General features: G+C 47.4%; 1 protein-coding gene across 2 annotated transcripts in view; it reads left to right on the top strand.

Moving 5' to 3' along the window:
• The first annotated feature begins 7327 nt into the window (after positions 1-7327).
• LOC138296229 (neurotrophin receptor-interacting factor homolog) overlaps positions 7328-19554 on the top strand; it is a 116224-nt gene continuing 103997 nt past the window's right edge. Inside the window, exons 1-2 of one of the 2 annotated variants that reach the window (XM_069235150.1) lie at positions 7328-7507; positions 16670-16700. In XM_069235150.1, the coding sequence (XP_069091251.1) occupies positions 16689-16700 (12 nt within the window). In that variant the 5' untranslated portion in view covers positions 7328-7507; positions 16670-16688. The remainder of the gene's footprint in view (positions 7508-16669; positions 16701-19554) is intronic. The other variant, XM_069235149.1, reaches the window with a different exon arrangement.

Here is a 19554-nt window from a genome sequence, read left to right as displayed (position 1 = left end):
AGTACCCGAGGTCTTTGGGTGTACCCTGGCACCGCTGGGTTACCGGATCAGTACCGGTTCTGAAAAACCCAGTACCTCAGACGTGCAGGTGGAGGTGCAGGTGGCGGTGCAGGTGGCGGTGCTGGTGGCGGTGCAGGTGGCGGTGTCTACCGCCGTACAGGTTGGTGTAGTGGTTGACAGAAGGGGTGACTCTAGTCCCTCAGTCGGAGCCACCGTGCCCTGTCCTGACCTGCTCTTCGGCTTGTGTCCCTTCCCCACCTTTGATGTTGCCGCAGGTGTCTTGCCACTGTCCCCTTTTGATTTGGAGGAGTCCTTAGTGGCTGGTAGGTGCGGCTTCTCCCTCCGGGATGTGGGTACCTTCTTCACCTTGGCAGGTGGCGAACGTCCTTGGCCTCGCTAGGTGGCACACTGGCAGCCTTGATGGGTGGCACACTCGATGTGACCGCAGTTGCTGGCACCACTGTGCCTGGAGATTTGGTGGCTGAGGTGCTGAGCTGGGACCTGGAAAGCCTGGCCCTAGGGGGAGGCCGGGGGGGAGGTGTAGGGAAGAGGTCAATGTTAGCCAGGAAAAGTTTTTAGACACACTGGGACAGGAAGATGGAGGGGGGTTTGGGAGTGGAGGAAGCGGTAGTGGTTGTAGGCGGTGTATGTTAGCTGACTTTAGGTGAAGGTGCATGGGCCGGAGGCTGTTGTGTGGTGGATGGCTGTTGGGTGGGTGTGTGCCTGCATTTGTGTACTTTGGGAAGAGGGCTCACAGACACACTGGGAGAGGACACTGTGGATGTGTGAATGGTAGTGGTGGTGGTGATTGCACATGAGCGGTGTGTGGTGATGGGCGTGCTGGTGATGGAAGTAGTGGCTGAGAAAGTAGTGCATGCAGGTGTGAGTGGAGACGAGACAGGGAGGGAGGAGGAGGACGTGGAGGAGGGGGACACATTGGAGGCAGTGGATGTTGCTGTGCCTGCATGGGGATGGTGCTTGTGTGAGTGCCTGTGGGATGTGTGGTGCTTATGTTTGCCATGTCCACTCTTGTGTGTTGATGAGTGTGCATGCTGGTCTGATGGTGTGCTTGGGATAGGCTGAGGTACAGGGGTTTGGGTCTGGGTGGAGGAAGTTGGCGGGGGAGGCTGGACACAGGGACAATGGCTGCCATCGGTGCTGAGGCCAGTGCCTGCAATGCTCTCTGTTGGGCCGCCTGCCCAGAATGAATGCCCTCCAGGTATGCATTTGTTTGTTGCAAATGCCTCTCAACACCCTGGATGGCATTCAAAATGGTAGATTGCCCAACAGTGAGGGATCTCAGGAGGTCAATAGCCTCCTCAGTGAGGGCAGCAGGGCTGACTGGGGCAGGGTCTGAGGTGCCTGGGGCGAAGGAGATGCCCACCTTCCTGGGTGAGCGGGCACGGAAAACATGCTGAGGGGCTGCTGGGAGGGCGGTGCTGGTACTGGGGTGGCGGCTGTACCTGTTGATGCGGTGGGCACAGAGGTGCCCGCCACCGCCAGGGAGCTTCTATCTGAGGAGTCGCTGTCGTTGGTATCCCCTCCTGTCCCCGTCGTGGAGCTCCCCTCACCCCCCGTCCCACTGGTGCCTTCACCCTCCGTGGATTCACCCTCATGGGCCATGTGGGATGCAGCTCCCTCGGTCGCCGGTGCCTCAGCTTCTCTGCCCGATGATGCTAATGCACACAAGGACAGGGTGACAAAACAAGAAGGGGGGTAGACAGAGGACACACATGGTCAATGCCAGCAACACCACTAACGTTGGCAGACACAACACACACTGAGCTGCCCTTTGGCAGGGTAACCGACTGTCCAGAGGTCCCAGATGGGCCAGGCTGGTCATCGTGATCCAGGCGTACAGAGCTGCTGTCATCACAGTGGGCCTCTTCTGTGGGGGGACTTGATGTAGCTGACACCTCCTGTCAGTTGACGTTGGGTAGGGGTCCTGTTAGGATGCAAATGAATTGTTATTGCATCTGTGTGTGCCATCTTGTGCAATAGGTGTGTTTCCCTAATGGAATTGTGCTTTCCCTGTCGCCTTGGCCTTGTGTGATTACTGATTGTGTTGGGTGAGTCTCTCTAGAGTGCATGCTGTGATCATGGGTGTCCATGCAGGTCTGTGAGGGGTTTCCATGCATTGGTGTTCCACCGCCAGTCCTCTGTACTGCTATCTGGTGTCTTGATACCACGGAACGCACCTTCCCCTGTAGGTCGTTCCACCTCTTCCTGATGTCATCCCTGGTTCTTGGATACTGTCCCACGGCATTGACCCTGTCGACGATTCTCCGCCATAGCTTCATCTTCCTTGCAATGGATGTCCGTTGCACCACTGATCCGAATAGCTGTGGCTCTCCCCAGATGATTTCCTCCACCATGACCCTTAGCTCCTCCTCAGAAAGTTTGGGGTGTCTTTGAGGTGCCATGAGGTGGTGTGAGTGATATGTGTGAGGTGATGTGTGGGGTGCTGTGTTGCGATGTATTATGTGATGTGCATGGATGGTGTATGAGTGATGGTGTTCTGTGCCTCTGGGTGAAGGTGTGCTCTTTGCTTTTCTCTCTCTGCTTGTTCTAATTTGTTTGTTGAAAGGGTTGTGGGTAATGTGGGTGAGTGTTTTATAGTGGCCTGAGTGTGAGGGTGTGGTGTGTGTATGTGTGTCAGGTGTGTGTATTTTGATTTCTCCAATGTGGTTGTGTTTTGTTATAGTGTGTGTATATTGAGCGTGGTGGTGTGTACTGCCAATGGTTTACCGCGGTTGAAAGACCGTCGCGTTGATTCGTGGGTCGTGATACTGTGGGCGTATTCCTGTTGACGTGACGGTGTGGGTTTTGGTACCGCCAGTTTATCACTGAACTTTGGTCTGCCAGTCTAGTGTGGGTATATGTACAGTGGTGGATTTCTCTGTGTGGGTCATAATACTCGTAGCGGAATACCGCTGCAGTCACAGAATGTTGGCGGCCGTCGGCATGGCAGTAAGCAGGATTTACCGCCAGGGTTGTAATGAGGGCCAAAATCTTTAGGCAATAAAGTTAAGCTGTCTCTTGTCAAGACGCAATATGGGCAATCGTCAGAATGAATGCAAGGGTGGAATGTCTCAGAATGTCCGTCTTCTCACCGTGAACTCTTGTTAAGTCAAAACTGTTAAAACTTCCCCCCAAATCCCTATTGGTCAATTAATCGTATGTTCACACTTTATCCAATAAAACTAAAATCCCAAACCTATTAATTTTAATATTACTCTGTTCACATGTCGTTGATTGGTTTGTCTCGCAATGTCCTCATCATCTGGCTTGTCAGGTAACAATATTGTTGCAGCTTCTACTCTAGTCAGTATCTTCATTGTTCTTGTCTTGGGAAAGTTAGTCTCACACACCTTACATATAAAATGTTGCATTAGCAGGAACATCATCTCCTAGCAGTCGGTTCACACGAGAAGCTTCTATTATGAGCACATTTAAACAATAAAATAGAAATTCACAGTTTGACTTTCTAGAACAGCCGTTTTATTAAGCGCTAAGAAATACAGCTGAGCACCTGTCACCATACTAGCAGATGCGACATATAGTAACCTTGGCCGATAACAAAGGCGTTACAGTGTGCTGACATCAATTCCAAGGCTTTTGGGGATCATGATATTGATTTATTGGGATACTTTTCCACTACTCCAGCTATTTTGGGAAGGTGCATTGTGACTAAAATTTATGTGGCAATGAATGGAAGAAACATTGTTGGATGGAGAGATCTAGCCAGATTGGGTATTGTGCTTTGTTCCGGGTGCGATATTCCAATAACTTTGGGAGATATACCTAAATGTGAATCTGAAGAATCTATGTTGTCTAACATCTCTACTGATGTTGTAACAGAGTTCTTCATAACAAAGTTTCCTAGTGTATTTGCTGATAGAGTTGGTACGGTGAAGGGTTTTGAGCATTGCATCAGAGTCAAGGATGGAGCTGTCCCTGTTTTGCATAAAGTCAGACCAGTTCCTATTTCTGTGAGGGGACAATTGAAATCTCTGCTTGACAAATTGGTTGGTGATGGCATTATAGCTCCCACTGACTCATCGGAATGGGTTTAACCTATTGTTTTAACCAAGAAGAAAAATGGTGATTTGAGGTTGCGTGTGGATCTCAGATCAGGAAATAAGAATATACTTGTGGATTGTTATCCCCTCCCACACATCCAAGAACTAATTTCTAGTCTGGGTAATTCGAGAATTTTCTCTACTATAGGTTTGCATTCCGCATACCACCAGATTTCACTCAGTGAGAGTTCTCAAGAACTTACTACATTTGTTACCCCATATGGTGCCTTTAAATATCTCAGGTTGCCTTTTGGTTTAGCGTCTATGGCGAGTGTCTTCCAAAAGATGATGGATTCTCTATTTGGACACTTAAGTAATGTATGTGCTTTTCAGTATGACATCATGATACACACTGAAAGTACAGAAGAGCATAGAGTTATGCTTGACAAAGTATTCTCCATTCTCAAAGACTGTGGCATGACTATTAAGAGTGAGAAGTGCAAAGTTATGGTTAGGAGTGTGGAATATTTGGGCCATACTATATCTGCAGAAGGTATTAAACCTAAACAGGGGAATTTGGAAGCAATCAAAAATGCTCCTTCGCCTACTAATAAGGATGAGCTACGCTCATTTCTTGGACTTTGTAAATATTACTCAAGATTTGTTCATGGTTATGCTTTGATGGTACAACCTCTCAGGTCTTTGTTAAAGAAAGGTAACAAATTTGTTTGGAATGAGCAAGCGATTAATGTGTTTACTGCCATCAAACAAGTTGTTTTGTCTGCTCCGGCTTTGAAGTCTTTTATACCTTCAGCGAAGTCTTTTATAATGGTGGGTGCCAGTCTCAAAGGTTTGGGGGCAGTTTTTGGACAATGGGCTGATGGGCAAGAACACACTGTTGCTTTTGCGTCTAGGGCTATCTCGGAAGCTGAAAGCAACTATAGCACCATCGAGAGAGAGGCTTTGGGCAGTGCAAAGATTTAAGACGTATATTTGGGGTACTTGCTGTGTTCTCTATACTGATCACAAGCCTCTCGTGTTTCTCATGAGTGGTAATGGCCTGGGAAAAGCATCTGCCAGGCTGGTGCGTTTGCTTCCAAGGTTACAAGAGTATAACTTGGATGTTAAGTATGCATCTGGTGGGAAAAATGTTCGGGCAGACTGTCTTTCATGTCTGCCACTGCCATTCTCTCAGAATACTGCTGAGGATGAGGACACTGAGTGTGTGGTGGGAGTTCTAGACGTGATTTCTGCATCAGAGGGGATTTTTTCTGAACAGGATTGGAATTTAGCAATGTCTAAGGATGTGTTATTGTCAGAGGTTTTGTACCACCTCAAGCATGGTTGGTCAAATAAAAAGAAATACAAAGGTGAACTTAGCACTTACTGCCAGTTGGCTACTGAACTGTCTTGTGAAAATGGTCTATGTATGAGGGGTTCTGTTTGTATTCCTCCTAATGATCTGAGACCCATTTTGATCAGGTCTGCGCATGAAGGTCATCTTGGTGTTTCAGCCACTTGCAGGAGACTAAAAGAGAAATATTGGTGGCCAAGTCTAGATAAACGTGTCAGATTTTGTCGATCAGTGTTCCTTTTGTGTTGTGTCTGATAAACATTGGAAGAGTAGCACAAAACCCTTGTGTACATTTCCTTTTCCAAATAAAGCTTGGGAAAGTATTGCTATTGATTTTTCAGGACCCTTCCATTTATTACCTAGGGATATGAAGTATTTGATTGTTGCTGTAGACTATTTTTCCAAATGGATGTATTATACTTTCGTTGAGCATGCTGATACAGAATCTGTCATTTTGTTTTTGTCTAATCTTTTCCTTTTAGAGGGTCCACCATCAGTTATTGTCACTGATAATGGTGTACACTTTACTTCAACTAGAATGGAAACCTTTATGAACAAGTTTAATATTAAACACTCACCTGTGGCTTTATATAGTCCAGCTCCAAATGGTTTGGTTGAAAGGGCCAACTGTATTCTGAAGGAAGGTGTACAAACAGCTTTAGCGACAAATTGTAGTGTAATTGATTTCCTGAAAGAGAAAATATGGGCATATTTGAATACACAACATTCTACCACAGGAATTTCTCTTTTTATCCTTCTCAGAGGTGGAGAGTCAGATCCAAACTTCTACCAGCCTGGATGGTTAGTTCACTGAGAAGCAAGGGTATGGGAGTGTTACAGAAACGTGACTATGATGCCAGAAAGAGTGTGAATGATGTTGAATTTAATGTACATGACTGGGTTTTGATTAGAAAACCACACAAGGTGCCCAAGGGAAAATCTAAATTTTCTCTCCCTGTTAAAGTGATTAAAGTAACAAAAATGTCTGTCCTTTTAGAGGGTAAAGGGTTGTGGAACAGAAACAGTGTTGTTCCTATATCTACTTTGCAGGCTGAGATCTTCAGATGTGTGTATTCAGGAAGAGAAAACAATGCCAGTCCTAGCGGCATGTTTTTTGAGGACTTATCGACCAAACAGACAAAGAACAAAGAAACAAATCAGGAAGATTGTGTAACTTGTGTCAATGGAGCTGATGTTACTTCCTCACTTGCTTCAGAGCCTGTACGCACACGCAGTGACAGACTGGTCAAGTTTCCATCCAAGTTCGATGATTTTGTCATGAGTTAATTAATTTTTGTGTTTGTTATAAGGGAGGGAGATGATGTGACATGTACATGTTATTATTTGCATGATATTATAGTTATTTCATTTTGCATGTTTCAGGTGAACGTTAGCATTATGTTTACTTTTACAACTTCAACTGTTCCTTGATCGTTACCTCTTTGGAGAACACAAATGGAGATTCTGGATCTCAGAGGAGGCACTTGCATCCTGGCTGTCAACCTGTATGGACGTGCCTGCCGTGGACCCGAAATAAATACTGCGCTTATTTGCTTCAAAATTCAACACCGTGTGTGAATATTTATTTTTGCTGGTGCGTGTGTTCACACTTCTGTGTGTTGGTCATCCCTACAACGTCACTTCAGGTGACGTAGAGAGTGGTTAAACCTAATAATTTTTTTAGGACTTGTGTTAACCAAGAGCCATGTACAAACATACGTTATTCTTATCAATGCATGAAGCTAATGGAAGTATTTCCTAGCCGTAGCTGAAAATAATTATTAAGAACGAGACAGTAACTGAGCTGCTCATTATACAGTAATATGCGCATGGGTTTACGCACTCTGGCGCCCTTGTAACAGATTAATAGCGCCTATCTGTGGCCAAAAGAGAAATCTGCAGTCGAACGTCTTCGTGAGCATGCGCAGTAGGAAGTAGAGGGGACCATGCGCTACTGGGTAGTGTCTCGAGTTTACGGCATGTGCGGTGGATGGTTCTTCTGACAGTTTTGTTTAGTGAGAGGAAGGGAGCTGTGTCTTTGGCTCCCTACTAAAAATCTCTCAAACACATAATTCACGTGGTAAATAGAGTGACGGTCCTGAAAGGGATGTTTCGGCGTGGTTTGTGCAAGGTGAGTAAACGTATTTAGTATACAAATGTTTAGTAGGAAAAACGGATGTTTCTAAAGGTATTGTAAACTGTATTAAAAATAAATGCACTTCACCAGTGTACTCCACAACGAGCTATGCAGAAACGTATTCAGGGTCTTGCAATGTGAATTTGTTGCGTGTTAAAAAAGGAAAGCGGTACGTTTATAATGTGGAGGCGGAACCTGATCTTCTTCAAAATTTGCTTACAGCGACGTTGTATTTAAGTGGTTTAAGATTTGGTTTTAGCAGTTTAATTCTTTAGACAATAGCGTTTCGCTTGGTTTCTGTGCTGTGCAGAGGGAAGCCACTAATCGCCCGTTAATGTAAATTTGTGTGCTACGGCAGGTCAAACCTAATACACAGCTAGTTGTTTACAGCTGAAAAAACGCAGGCCGACTTTTAGTAAGGGGTTTTTCCTACTGAAGTGCAACGCAGATGCCGCAGCCCAGCTAATTGTTTTTTTTTTCTATCACGTTACACTTACATGCAGTGTTTGATTATTGAGTTTTTATTGATGGGGTTGGTAGCGGTATACTCTCCCCTCCCGGCGCGATTAAGTTTTGATGTTATATTATTGCTAGTGGGAGCGGGGAAACAGAGCGGAACCCCGCTCGCAACGAGGACACTGTCCTCTTTTGTTTTTAGTGTTCGCGTTGAGGCGGATCGGCTTTTACTATTTAACATTCCCGACCAGGATCTTATCGGCATGTACAGCAGAAATGCTCCAAATCCTCTCTGAACGCCTGGCGGGAAGCAAAAATGATTTTCAGGGCCCTGCCCTAGGGAATGCTTCAGGTGACTCTCCCCACTAATAATAATAATTTTTGGACTGGCTTGAGGCAGTTTTAACTGTTCCTCTTGAGGTACAGTTAAAACTGCCTCAAGCCAGTATTTACTGAATTGCACATGCCCAAGGTTTCACTCCCCCATAACCTCTTCCAATCAATCAATCAGTAAATTTATAAAGCGCACTACGTACCCGTGAGGGTTTCAAGGCGCTGGGGGAAGGGGGGGGCTGCTACTGATCGAAGAGCCAAAAGTCTTCTGGATGCGAGTAGGTTTTGGGTCGGGAGGGAGTTCCAGGTCTTGGCGGCGAGGTAGGAGAAGGATCTGCCACTGGAGGTCTTTCGCTGGATGCGGGGGACGACGGCCAGAGCGAGGTTTGAGGAGCGGAGCTGGCGGGTGGGGGTGTAGAAGCTGAGTCTGCTGTTTAGGTAGGCAGGTCCGGTGTTGTGGAGGGCCTTGTGTGCATGGGTGAGTAACTTGTCTACGGGGAGCCAGTGAAGGTCTCTCAGGTGGTGGGAGATGTGGTTGCGGCGGCGTACGTTGAGGATCAGTCGGGCGGAGGCATCTTGGATGCGCTAGAGGCGTCATAGGTGTTTGTCAGGGATGCCTGTGTAGAGTGCGTTGCTGTAGTCTAGCTTGCTGCTGACAAGGGCTTGTGTCACGGTTCTTCTTGTTTCAGTCGGGATCCACTTGTAGATCCTGCGGAGCATGCAGAGGGTGTTGTAGCAGGAGGAGGACACTGTGTTAACCTGTTTGGACATGGAGAGGGAGGAGTCGAGGATGAATCCTAGACTGCGTGCATGGTTGGTGGGAGTTGGAGGGGTTCCCAGTGTGGTCGGCCACCACGAGTTGTCCCAGGCTGAGGGGGTGGGTCCAAGGATGAGGACCTCCGTCTTGTCCGAATTCAGCTTCAGCCGGCTATTCCTCATTCATTCGGCGATGGCCTTCATGCCCTTGTTGAGGTTGGTTTTGGCGGTGTGCGGGTCTTTGGTGAGGGAGAGGATGAGCTGTGTGTTGAGGTCGTATTGGCGGGCCATTTGTGCGAGGGGGGCCATGTAGATATTGAACAGTGTAGGGCTGAGGGCGGAGCCCTGGGGAATGCCGCAGATGATGTCGGTGGCTTTGGATCTGAAGGGGGGGAGGCGTACACTTTGGGTTCGGCCGTGGAGGAAGGAGGCGATCCAGTCGAGGGCTTTGTCTTGTATTCCGGCTTTGAAGAGGCGAGCTATCAGGGTGCCGTGGCAGACTGTGTCGAAAGCGGCAGAAAGGTCCAGGAGGATGAGGGCTGATGTTTCTCCGTTGTCCAGTTGGGGTCTGATGTCGTCTGTGGCGGCTAGAAGGGCGGTCTCGGTGCTGTGGTTCCGTTTGAACCCTGACTGGGAGGGGTTCAGGATGGTGTTGTCGTCGAGGTGGCGGGTCAGTTGCGTGTTGGTGATTTTTTTCGATGACCTTTGCCGGGAACGGGAGCAGGGAGATGGGACGGAAGTTCTTGAGATCTTGAATGTCAGCTTTGGGCTTCTTCAGGAGGGTGTGGATTTCGGCATGCTTCCAGCTTTCCGGGAAAGTTGCTGTTTCGAAGGAGATATTGATGACCTTCCGTAGTTGGGGGGCGATGATGGCGTCGGCTTTGTTGTATACGTGGTGTGGGCATGGGTCTGACGGTGATCCTGAGTGGATGGAGTTCATGATATTGAGTATCTCTGTGTCTATGACGTTGGTCCAGGGGGTCAAGTGGTTGGTGCGGGTGGTGCTTGCGGGGATGGGATCTGGCGTGGTTGTGGTGGAGAAGCTGTTGTGGATGTCTGTGATTTTCTGGAGGAAGTAGGTGGACAGAGAGTCGCAGAGTTCTTGAGGTGGTGGGATGTCGTTGGTGCTGGGATTGGAGAGTTCTTTCACGATGTTGAAGAGGTCTTTGCTATCGTATGCATTGTTATCAAGGTGGTCTTTGAAGGAGGATCTCTTGGTTATTCTGATGAGTTGATGGTGCCTGCGGGAGGCGTCTTGAGGGCTGTGTGGTTGTCGGGGGTGCGTTCGTGGAGCCATTTCTTTTTTAGTTTCCGGCAGTCGCGTTTGGAGGCTTGGAGCTAGTCTGTGAACCAGGTGGCTTTTTTGCAGGCTTGGTTGTTGGGTGGGTTCTTGGGAGTTGGCACAGTTGGTGATCCACTGTCTGAGGTTGAGAGCGGCGGTGTCTTGGTCGGTGGGTGAGTTCTGGGCGAGGGTATTGGTTAGTTGCTCTTCGGTGACTTTGCTCCAGCAGCGGGAAGGCGGTTGTTGGGGGCGGTGGTGCTTGGTTTGTTTCTTGAAGGTGAAATGGATGCAGTGGTGGTCGGTCCAGTAGAGTTCGGTGGTGTGGTTGAAGGTGACGTGGGTGCTTGTGGTGAAGATGGGATCAAGCGTGTGGCCGGCGATGTGGGTGGGTGTGGGGACGAGTTGTCGGAGTCCGAGGTTGGCGAGGTTGTCGATCAGCGTGGTGGAGTTGAGGTCGTTGTTGTTCTCTAGGTGGAAATTGAGGTCTCTGAGGAGGACGTAGTCCGTGGAGGGGAGTGCGTGGGTGCTGGCGAGTTCGACGATGGAGTCGTTGAAGGGTGCTCGTGGGCCCGGGGGTCTGTAGATGAGAGTTCCTCTGAGGGTGGTGTTGGGGTCGGTGTGGATCTGGAAGTGTAGGTGCTTGGCGGTCTTGAGGGTGTCGTCCGTGCAGGTGGAGACTTTGAGGGTGGATTTGTGGGCGATGGCTATTCCTCCTCCGATGCCGTTGGTGCGGTCTCTTCGGGTGATCTTGTAGCCGCCCGGGATGGCTATGGCGATGTCGGGTGCTGAGGAATCGTTCCACCAGGTTTCGGTCAGGAAGGCTACGTCTGGGGCGGTGGTGTCGAGCAGGTCCCAGAGTGCGATGGCGTGCTTGCCTGCGGAGCGGGTGTTGAGGAGCATGCAGTGGAGGTGGTTGGATCCGGCTTTGGGGGGTTTTGTTGTTTTGTCGCAGGTGAATTTGCAGGTGTGGCAGGAGAAGGGACCAAAGGTGTTCCTTGGAGAGGATTGGAAGCAGTCAGTGTTGTGGCCAGGGTTGAGGGCGTTGAGGTCGTTGGCGTATAGTGATGTCTGGAGGTGCGGGGGTCCTGAGGACCAGGGGGGGTGGCGCTGGGTGCGGTCCAGGCGCGGACAGGCACAGACGGGCTTACCTCTGGCACGCCTCCGGCGCACCAGCGGCGTGCCCGCTGCGCGGACGCGCACCGACCACCATTAAGAAGGGAGGAGCAGCTGGGAGGTGGGAGGGAGAGGCGAATGGGGGCTCGAGGGGGCGGGGCCGCAGGGACGCAGCGGCAGGGGAACGGTGAGCAGCTCAGAGAGAGCTGGAGCGGGGGAGCGCACAAGGGGCAAAAGCAGGCGCAAAAAGTGGAACAAAAACTGATGGAGACGGCACAATAAAAACAAGGGGCAAAAAAATAGGCACAACGAGTGGAACAAAACAGATGGAAACGGCATAATAAAAACAAGGGGCAAAAACAGGCACAAAGAGTGGAACAAAACAGATGGAAACGGCACAATAGAAAACAAGGCAATGAATCAGAGCACAAAAAGCAAAATGTACCAATGCAGAAGTCTAGCGACGCATATCAGAAGCCCACTAGACAACAGGGATGAGGCGCAGGCGGGTGCCTGCGGGTGGAGAAGAGCCTCGAACAATCGAACAGCAGTGTGGGCGGGGGTCAGGGACACGGAGGCAGCAAGGTGGTGCTGCGATCGTGGGGTAGCGAGCTCCTGACCAAAGGTAGGTCAGAGGTCGCTCACTCTCGACGCGCAGTGACCGCCATTAAGAAGGGAGGAGGGAGGGAGGAACAGCTGGGAGGCGGGAGGGAGAGGCGAGTGGGGGTGTGAGGGGGGCGGGGCCACAGTGGCTCTGCCTCTGGATAATACCAGGCAATATGGCATGCTAGGCAGATGAGGAGGAAGAATACACAGAATATGCTGAAGCACCATATAAACAGGATATAGAAGAGCGCTTAGTGAAGGCACTGAATAACTAAGTGCAGGACTCCGTGAATCAAGCTTTATTTAAAGCTTTGAGACCCTTCACACAACCCCTGGTCTGAATTGGAAGAGAAGAATTTGGAAGTACCTTGGGGGAATCCTTTTCTAGTAGCAGGATGATCAAGGTCTGGGGTCGTACTCCTGGAGCCTCAGGTGGGGGTAATGTTTCGAACTCTGCCTCAAGATCTGCAGAGGTTTTGTCACAAATTGCGATCTCAGTCCTTCAGGACCATGAATATGGGAACAGCGCCACCTTTAGGAGTTGGTGGAAATCCCATGGGAGCTGCACCCCTACTTACCGATGTGTATTCCTTGCTTTCTCCCCCATCGTCTGACTCTGATGCCTCCCCTGACGATCTGCATCCACCATCTACGCGAAAACTCAAGAGGCATATTATTCCTATGGATCAAACCCCATTAACGCCTAAGAACATATTGTTTGAACCAGAGAACATAATTCATCCTAGATCTTCAGAGTGGATACCTTGCATGGAGGTTGCACAGCATGTGCAAGATAGATTGTGCAAAGGTACACAAAAGTACGCATTACTCTTCGATCAGGATGTCCTCAGCCATCTTTGTTGGGCAAGGTGGCAGACACTCCAGAATTGGACCCGAACATGGCGACGTTCCTAAAAAAGTTTGCGAATGACTCTAAAAAGGGCCTGGACAAGGCTTGGCACGGATTTCAAGATAAGTTACTTGACATTTCGGGGCCTCTCACGAAGATTTTAGAGTTAGCGTTCCAAGCAAAGGAAGCTAATGCCCAGCTAGACCCAGGTGACACACTTAAATGGACTCAAAGAGCTATTTGCCTGTTGGGCAATGAGAACTGGGCAATGTCAACCGAACATAGGAAGTCTTTCCTAATGAGAATTGACCTATAACTGACAGAATTGGCCTCTGCGGGGGCGTGCACTGTGGCAAATTAGTTGTTACTCTGAGACAAATTCGTCAAGGATCTGCAAAAGTATGTGTCCATGTTCGCTGCCTTAGACAAGGCACAAACATCCATCAAAAAGGTGTTTCACACTGGCCTTTTTTACCAGGGCTGGATGCTCCCGAGGCTGAGCACCTGGCCGTGGTGTCTACCAGGCTTCCAGAAGTTATCCAAGAGGCAGAGGCTCCCCCTCTGGATCTTCCTCGTTCTATCCTTCCCGTAACAGAGGAGGGCTCAGTCGTGCCCAAAGAGGCAGATATCAAGCTGGTAACAACACCGCTGATGCCTCTTACACAGATAAGTGTCATTACAGCCTCTGAGGCCTTGGTTGGGGGAAGGATCTAGCGGTTTCAATGCAACTGGGAGCAAATCACTCAAGATCCTTGGGTGCTACAAAACTGTTCAGGGATTGAGATTGAAATTTCACTTCACTCTCCATCAGAGTGCTCATCCAACTCCCCTTTTTTTTTCCCGAACAGAAAGCTCTTTCATAGAAGAAGAGCTTAAAACACATCTTTCAAAGAGGGCAATTTCACACACTACTCCGCATCCTCAGTGCTTTGTCAGTACAATATTTCTGGTTCGGAAAAAAGACAAGGGTTTCCATTTGGGTATCAATCTCAAACAGTTCTACTCCTGGATTGCTTATCGCCATTTCAAAATGGAGGGCATTCATTTAATTAGAGATCTGTTGCAGGAAAGGTATTGGTTGGTCCGTTTGGACCTCAAAGATGCTTACCTGTCGTTCCCATATTCCCACCCCATTGGAGATTCCTCCAGTTTCAGTGGCGTCACCGGTGGTACGAGTTCACGGCAATGCCCTCTGGCCGGTCCTAAGCCCCTTGGTGCTTCACCAAATTGCTACGGCTGGTGGTTCAATTCCTACAGGAGCAAGGCATGCGCTGGATAATATATCTGGACGACATTCTCATCATGGCGCAAGAGAAGGACACGGTCGTCCTTCATCTCTCTTGGATGGTCCAGCTCCTTCAGGATCTGGGTTTCCCTATCACCTGCGAAAAGTCCATTCTATACCCTACTCAGACGTTGGAGTTTCTGGGCTTTCAAGTGGATTTTGTCAGGGCACAACTTCTTCTGCCATTAAAGAAAAGGATTTCGATCAAGAAAGAGTTGAGGAGAGCGCTTGCCTCTCCGACTATATAATTGAGGATTGTGGCACACCTGGTAAGGTTGTTAGCATCTTCCATCAAGGCAATTTTTCAGGGCCCACTACATTTTCGGGCCCTTCAGCAGTTGAAGACTTTACATCTTCGTCGGAGCTCGTCTCATTCGGGGACAATAGTGTTGTTGGTGGAGGCCAGGACAGAGATGAACTGGCAGCTGGACCATATGGATGCTTGGAACGACAGAACGATCTTCGCATTAGTCCCATAGTTAATAATACAATCCGATGCCAGTTGATGGGGCGGGATTGCCAGATGTGGCCCGGTGGAGACAGGAGGCCATTGGCCTCTGGAGGAACTTTCGCCTACACATTAATTGCCTGGAACTTCTGGTGGGGTCGTTTGCAGTTCGGCCTCTGCCCCCTCGCAAGACCCGCTGTTGCATCTTGTTAAAAATGGACAATGTCTCAGCTGTACATTACATCAACCGTCTGGGGGAGACAAGGTCCTGTGTCCTGGTGGAGATTGCCAAAGATTTTTGCCATTTTGTCCCCAACATCAAATATCAGTGCCAGAGGAGTATATTCCAGATCGGAGCAATGTAATCGGGGATTGGAACTCTCCCTTTCTGAGAGATTCCAGCGATTGGAAATTTCATCCTTGGGTTTTCCGTCAGCTGAATCAGCGTTGGAGCCCTTGCCAGATAGATCTTTTTGCGTCTCGTCTGAATTCTCAACTTCCGATCTTTTAATCTTGGAGGTCGTATCCTCTGTCAACCGCATCAGATGTGCTTCCTCAGGCTTGGGTGATGGATCTTCTGTATGCGTTCGCTTTTTCTCGATGATCGAGAAGGCATTGTCTCAGGTGCTTTGTCAGAAAGCAGAACTGGTTCTGATAACTCCATGCTGGAAAGCTCAATCCTGGTTTCCAGTTGTGGGGGCATTGTCGTGTGCTGTGCCAATGCGGATTCTTCGATTTCCAGATCTTCACTCGGATCCGATGGGCCTTCCACATCCGTTGATGGTTATAGGGCTCTTGTCCCTCATGGCGTGGAGACCTTCATGAATCGTTGGCAAATGCCAGGAGTTTTTCAGGATGCTATGTTTTTCTTGTCTCAGTCGTGGGCTCCCTCAACTCATAAACGGTATGAAGCGCCTGGTGATGATGGGTATGTTGGTGTAGCGAGCTGAATGTGGATTCCGTGGGAGCAGGAGCACATATGATTGTGAATTTTTTGTTAGAGCTAGCTGATCAAGGACTAGCCTATAGGACGGGTAATAGTTTCCATTCAGCCATTTCGGTGGCTCATCATCCGCTGGATGGTAGATCTGTTGGTAAAAATCTCCTGGTGTGCAAATTACTTAGAGGTTTTAGGATGGTACGACCTCCACAACCCAAATATTCTCCTTTATTGGATGTCAATGTAGTTTTAAGATATCTTGGATCTTGGCTGGTGAATAAGGATTTATCTTGCAAACAATTGTCAGCTAAATTATCTCTTCTGTTATGTCTGATATCCTGCCGACGTGTCTCGGATGTGCGTGCCTTGGATTTAGCAGGTAGAGTATTTACTCCTTTGGGGGTTTCCTTTACGATTTCCAGGCTTACAATGACTGGGTCAAAATACTTCAGTTATCCTGCTTTCCCACATCATCAGAAGCTATGTGTGGTTATATGTATTAAGGCATATGAGGATTGTACTCACAAAATAAGAAGATATCTCAATGGTCAGTTGCTGATTTCTTCACAGAAACCTTCCGCACAGTCACTTCCGCTACTTTGGCCAAATGGGTTAAATGGCTATTGAATGCAGCGGGATTGATGTCTCCACTTTTGAAGCTTATTTGGTAAGGGGCGCTATGGCCTCTAAGACTTTTTCTGTTACATCTCGTCTGGAAGATATTATGGCTGTGGTGGACTGGTCTTATGAATCCACATTTAAAGTGTTTTATCATAAACCAATTGTGGATGTTGCATCTGTGGTTGTGAATCAACTTTAAACTAGCATAATCTGACACCTCCAGTCCTGACAGAGAATACAAAATTTCAAGCTTACGCATCAAGAATTTTCAGTTCTATTAAGGACACTGAGGCGTGGATTATCCCATCCGGTAAAATGTTATGGTCAATTAAAATCTATATTTACACATCAGTATAATATTGCTTACATATGATGCATAGTTTGACAATGTTGCTATCCAAGTATTTCCCACCCTTTATGAAATGATGTAAATAAGATGGATGTTAGTCGCTGTTTTGTATTTCAGGTTCATTTGCAAAGGTGACATGAAGAATGCTGTAAGTTCACTGAGGCTAATTTCACTGTTACGAATGAAGTTGTTTCATCTGCAGGATGAAGTTTGGCTGGAGAGGTTCTTTGGTTCCAATGTTGTTCGTTCTGAATCAGGTTGGAGACTCATTTTGAGATGCAAAGAAAGAGGAAGTACTACGGTGTGGTTGTCATTTATTGGGGGATTTAACACCTGTGATTAGAGGAAACTGTGGGCTCATGGGATATGCAGTTTAACGTTTGTTTGTTTTTGATTCGCTGCTGTTAAAGTCAAAGTAAAGAAAGAGAAGCATAATCCTCGCCTCTGTGTTGTTCATAGAATTGAAAATTCATGACATGTAAGCTTGATATCTTTTTATTACATTGTATTGTGTTTGCATTCCAAGCAGTGATGATGGAGAAAAAAGTTCTAGTAGAGTGATGTTCTGTTGTCCCATTCATACTTGGCGTTATTACAGGTTGGCTTTTTTCTTGCCCCCATTCCAGAAATTGCCTCTTTAAAGGTGAGCACCGAGTTCAGCTGCTAAATCAGTTTCAGTTCTTTAAAATGTAATGGTCATCACTTGATCCAATGTCTTTTCCTTTTTAAGGAGGTTCCTAAGAACTCAAGGAATGTCATGCTCTCAGTACTGTAGCAAATTCTCTTCTATTTGGGTGACCCACAGACAAGAAGACATTGAGGTTGTGTCATATACTCTCCCTCCGGTGCTATGGTGCAACCTGCGCAAGGGCCCCTTCGAAGAGTGTCAAACATGTACAAATATTCACAGGAGACACAACAGTCTGTAGGCATGCATTTATCAATATATAATTGTCACATTAAGAACTCAGTAGTTGAAAGCTGTCTGCGTACATAGCTAGGAGTCTGAAAGTAAACCCAATGTCCACTTTTGCCATCAGCACTCTCACTAATGGGTCTCTCACATTGTCAGCCTACTCACCCATGAGTGTGTAGAAACCTGGGCAGTGTTCCTGATCCGACTAGTTGATGACTGATTCACCCTCAGAAAAAGAGAAGCACTGGGCAAACCAAACAGTCGGACAGACCTAACAGGATATGATAAAACTGGAGAATGGGGGTTATGTAAATGAATTCTGACTCATCCCCAACTGCTGTTCTTGCTCAGTCTTAGCCCTTATTATTCCTAGGAGCTCACTCACTGACGTCAAATAATTGATGGGACTGCTAATACTAGGTCTCCTGTAAGGAGACCTGAAACATTTGGTGAATTCTTTCCCTAGCACTTTTGCTTCCCCTCGCCTGTCTTATAGATTCAGCAGCACTCCTAAAGCTGATTCCTTAATCAGCAAGGATGGCCTATGCTGAATTACTCCCTGAGACAATACAACGATTTTCAAATCCAGTGACATTTCAGTGCTCTGTGCATGATGGGTTACACGATGGTGCAACTATTTGTCTCCATACGTTTCCCTGACCTTACAACCCTGGCTACTGGCAGAACCTCTCTGGAAGATGAGGCTACAGGCCTCAGTCTTTAAATGGTGTGATTTTTGTATCCCCATCAAGCTTAATAATTGCATGGGCCTTACGCAAGTGACCTGTATTGATTCTCGTGCCTTTTGTGGCATGTTTGCATAACCTGATTAGTGACACTTCTAAGTATGTTTCTTGTTTAAGCCAGCAGTCTCCTCAGTACCCAGGGTATGCCTGACAATATAACTGAATCACTCCTCCCTAACCATATCCCAGTGCCATAAACATAAACCATACATGTAACTAGTGTGGTTCTATTTTTTTCCAAATTCTTATTCCTATTCCCCTTCAAAGCTTAACTGGACCCTCTGATTCTAAACCTGCATAACACATGAAATTCAGTTGTGAGCCTCTCTCTAACTGCTTACTTGTTCTTGGCACATCAGATGGCATATTGTATTTTGAGTGTTGTGGATTATTCTCCCCTATGTGGTGAACTGAAATGCAGCTCTCAATTTGGTGAGACAACTTCTCTTTCCACATAAGGCTCCTACTAACCTCCATCACGCATCTTTCTGGAACTAGCAGTATCCCAGGGCACTCTTAGTCACCATGTTCTTTTCATTCACCCCTCTATATGAAGTCAGCAGCAGAGAAATCTTGAAAGCAGGGGCATCTATTTGCAGCATGAAGACTCACCCCGCGGCCTAGGCATCTTGAGTTCCCTTCTCTTCAACATTAATCCATTGGCCTAAAAGGAGCCTGGAAGTCCTCCCAAGCCAATCCTAATTAGATCTCCAGCAAGTGCTTATGATTATGCTGTCCCTTCGAAATCAGCCTTGTGTGTAGGCCTTTTCGGGGACTCCAGGAAGGAGACGGCCCTTTCAATCTTCCATCTCCGACCCCAGTGGCTCCCAGTTTGAGAACCAGATCAATTTAGTGAGATCCTGGTGCCACAGTAGCTGCATTGAGAGGCTGGACATGTGTTAACATTCATAGTTCAAACACTTTCTTAGACATAAACAAGGAAGAAATTCAATAGCAGTGTTTCAAACCTACTACAACCTATCTAAGCAAAGTACTTATATAAATTACCTTAAACATTAAGCAGACCTTTTTTCTGTAACTGAAATATCACATTGTAAATTTAATAATAATAATTAATTCACAATGCATATATAGGGAAATCAGTTGTATCTATACAGTATTTCTGTAAAGTGAACCTCTCCAAGAGGCAGCAGAGTGCTGTAGTGAAGAGGATTCAAGACATGCTTAAAGTCAACAAATGATAAGAGAGGTTAGCTGGGTTGTGGATAGTTAATGCATTGTGATATAGTGTTCTTTAAAAAGGTGAATCATTAAATGTTTCCCAAACAGGGAAAGGCCTGCTACCTGTTCTTTTTCCTTTTTTGCACTTTTTAGTCTGC

This window comes from Pleurodeles waltl, chromosome 5, assembly GCF_031143425.1.
Source record: "Pleurodeles waltl isolate 20211129_DDA chromosome 5, aPleWal1.hap1.20221129, whole genome shotgun sequence".
NCBI lineage: Eukaryota > Metazoa > Chordata > Amphibia > Caudata > Salamandridae > Pleurodeles > Pleurodeles waltl.
This window is presented reverse-complemented; position numbering and strand designations above follow the sequence as displayed.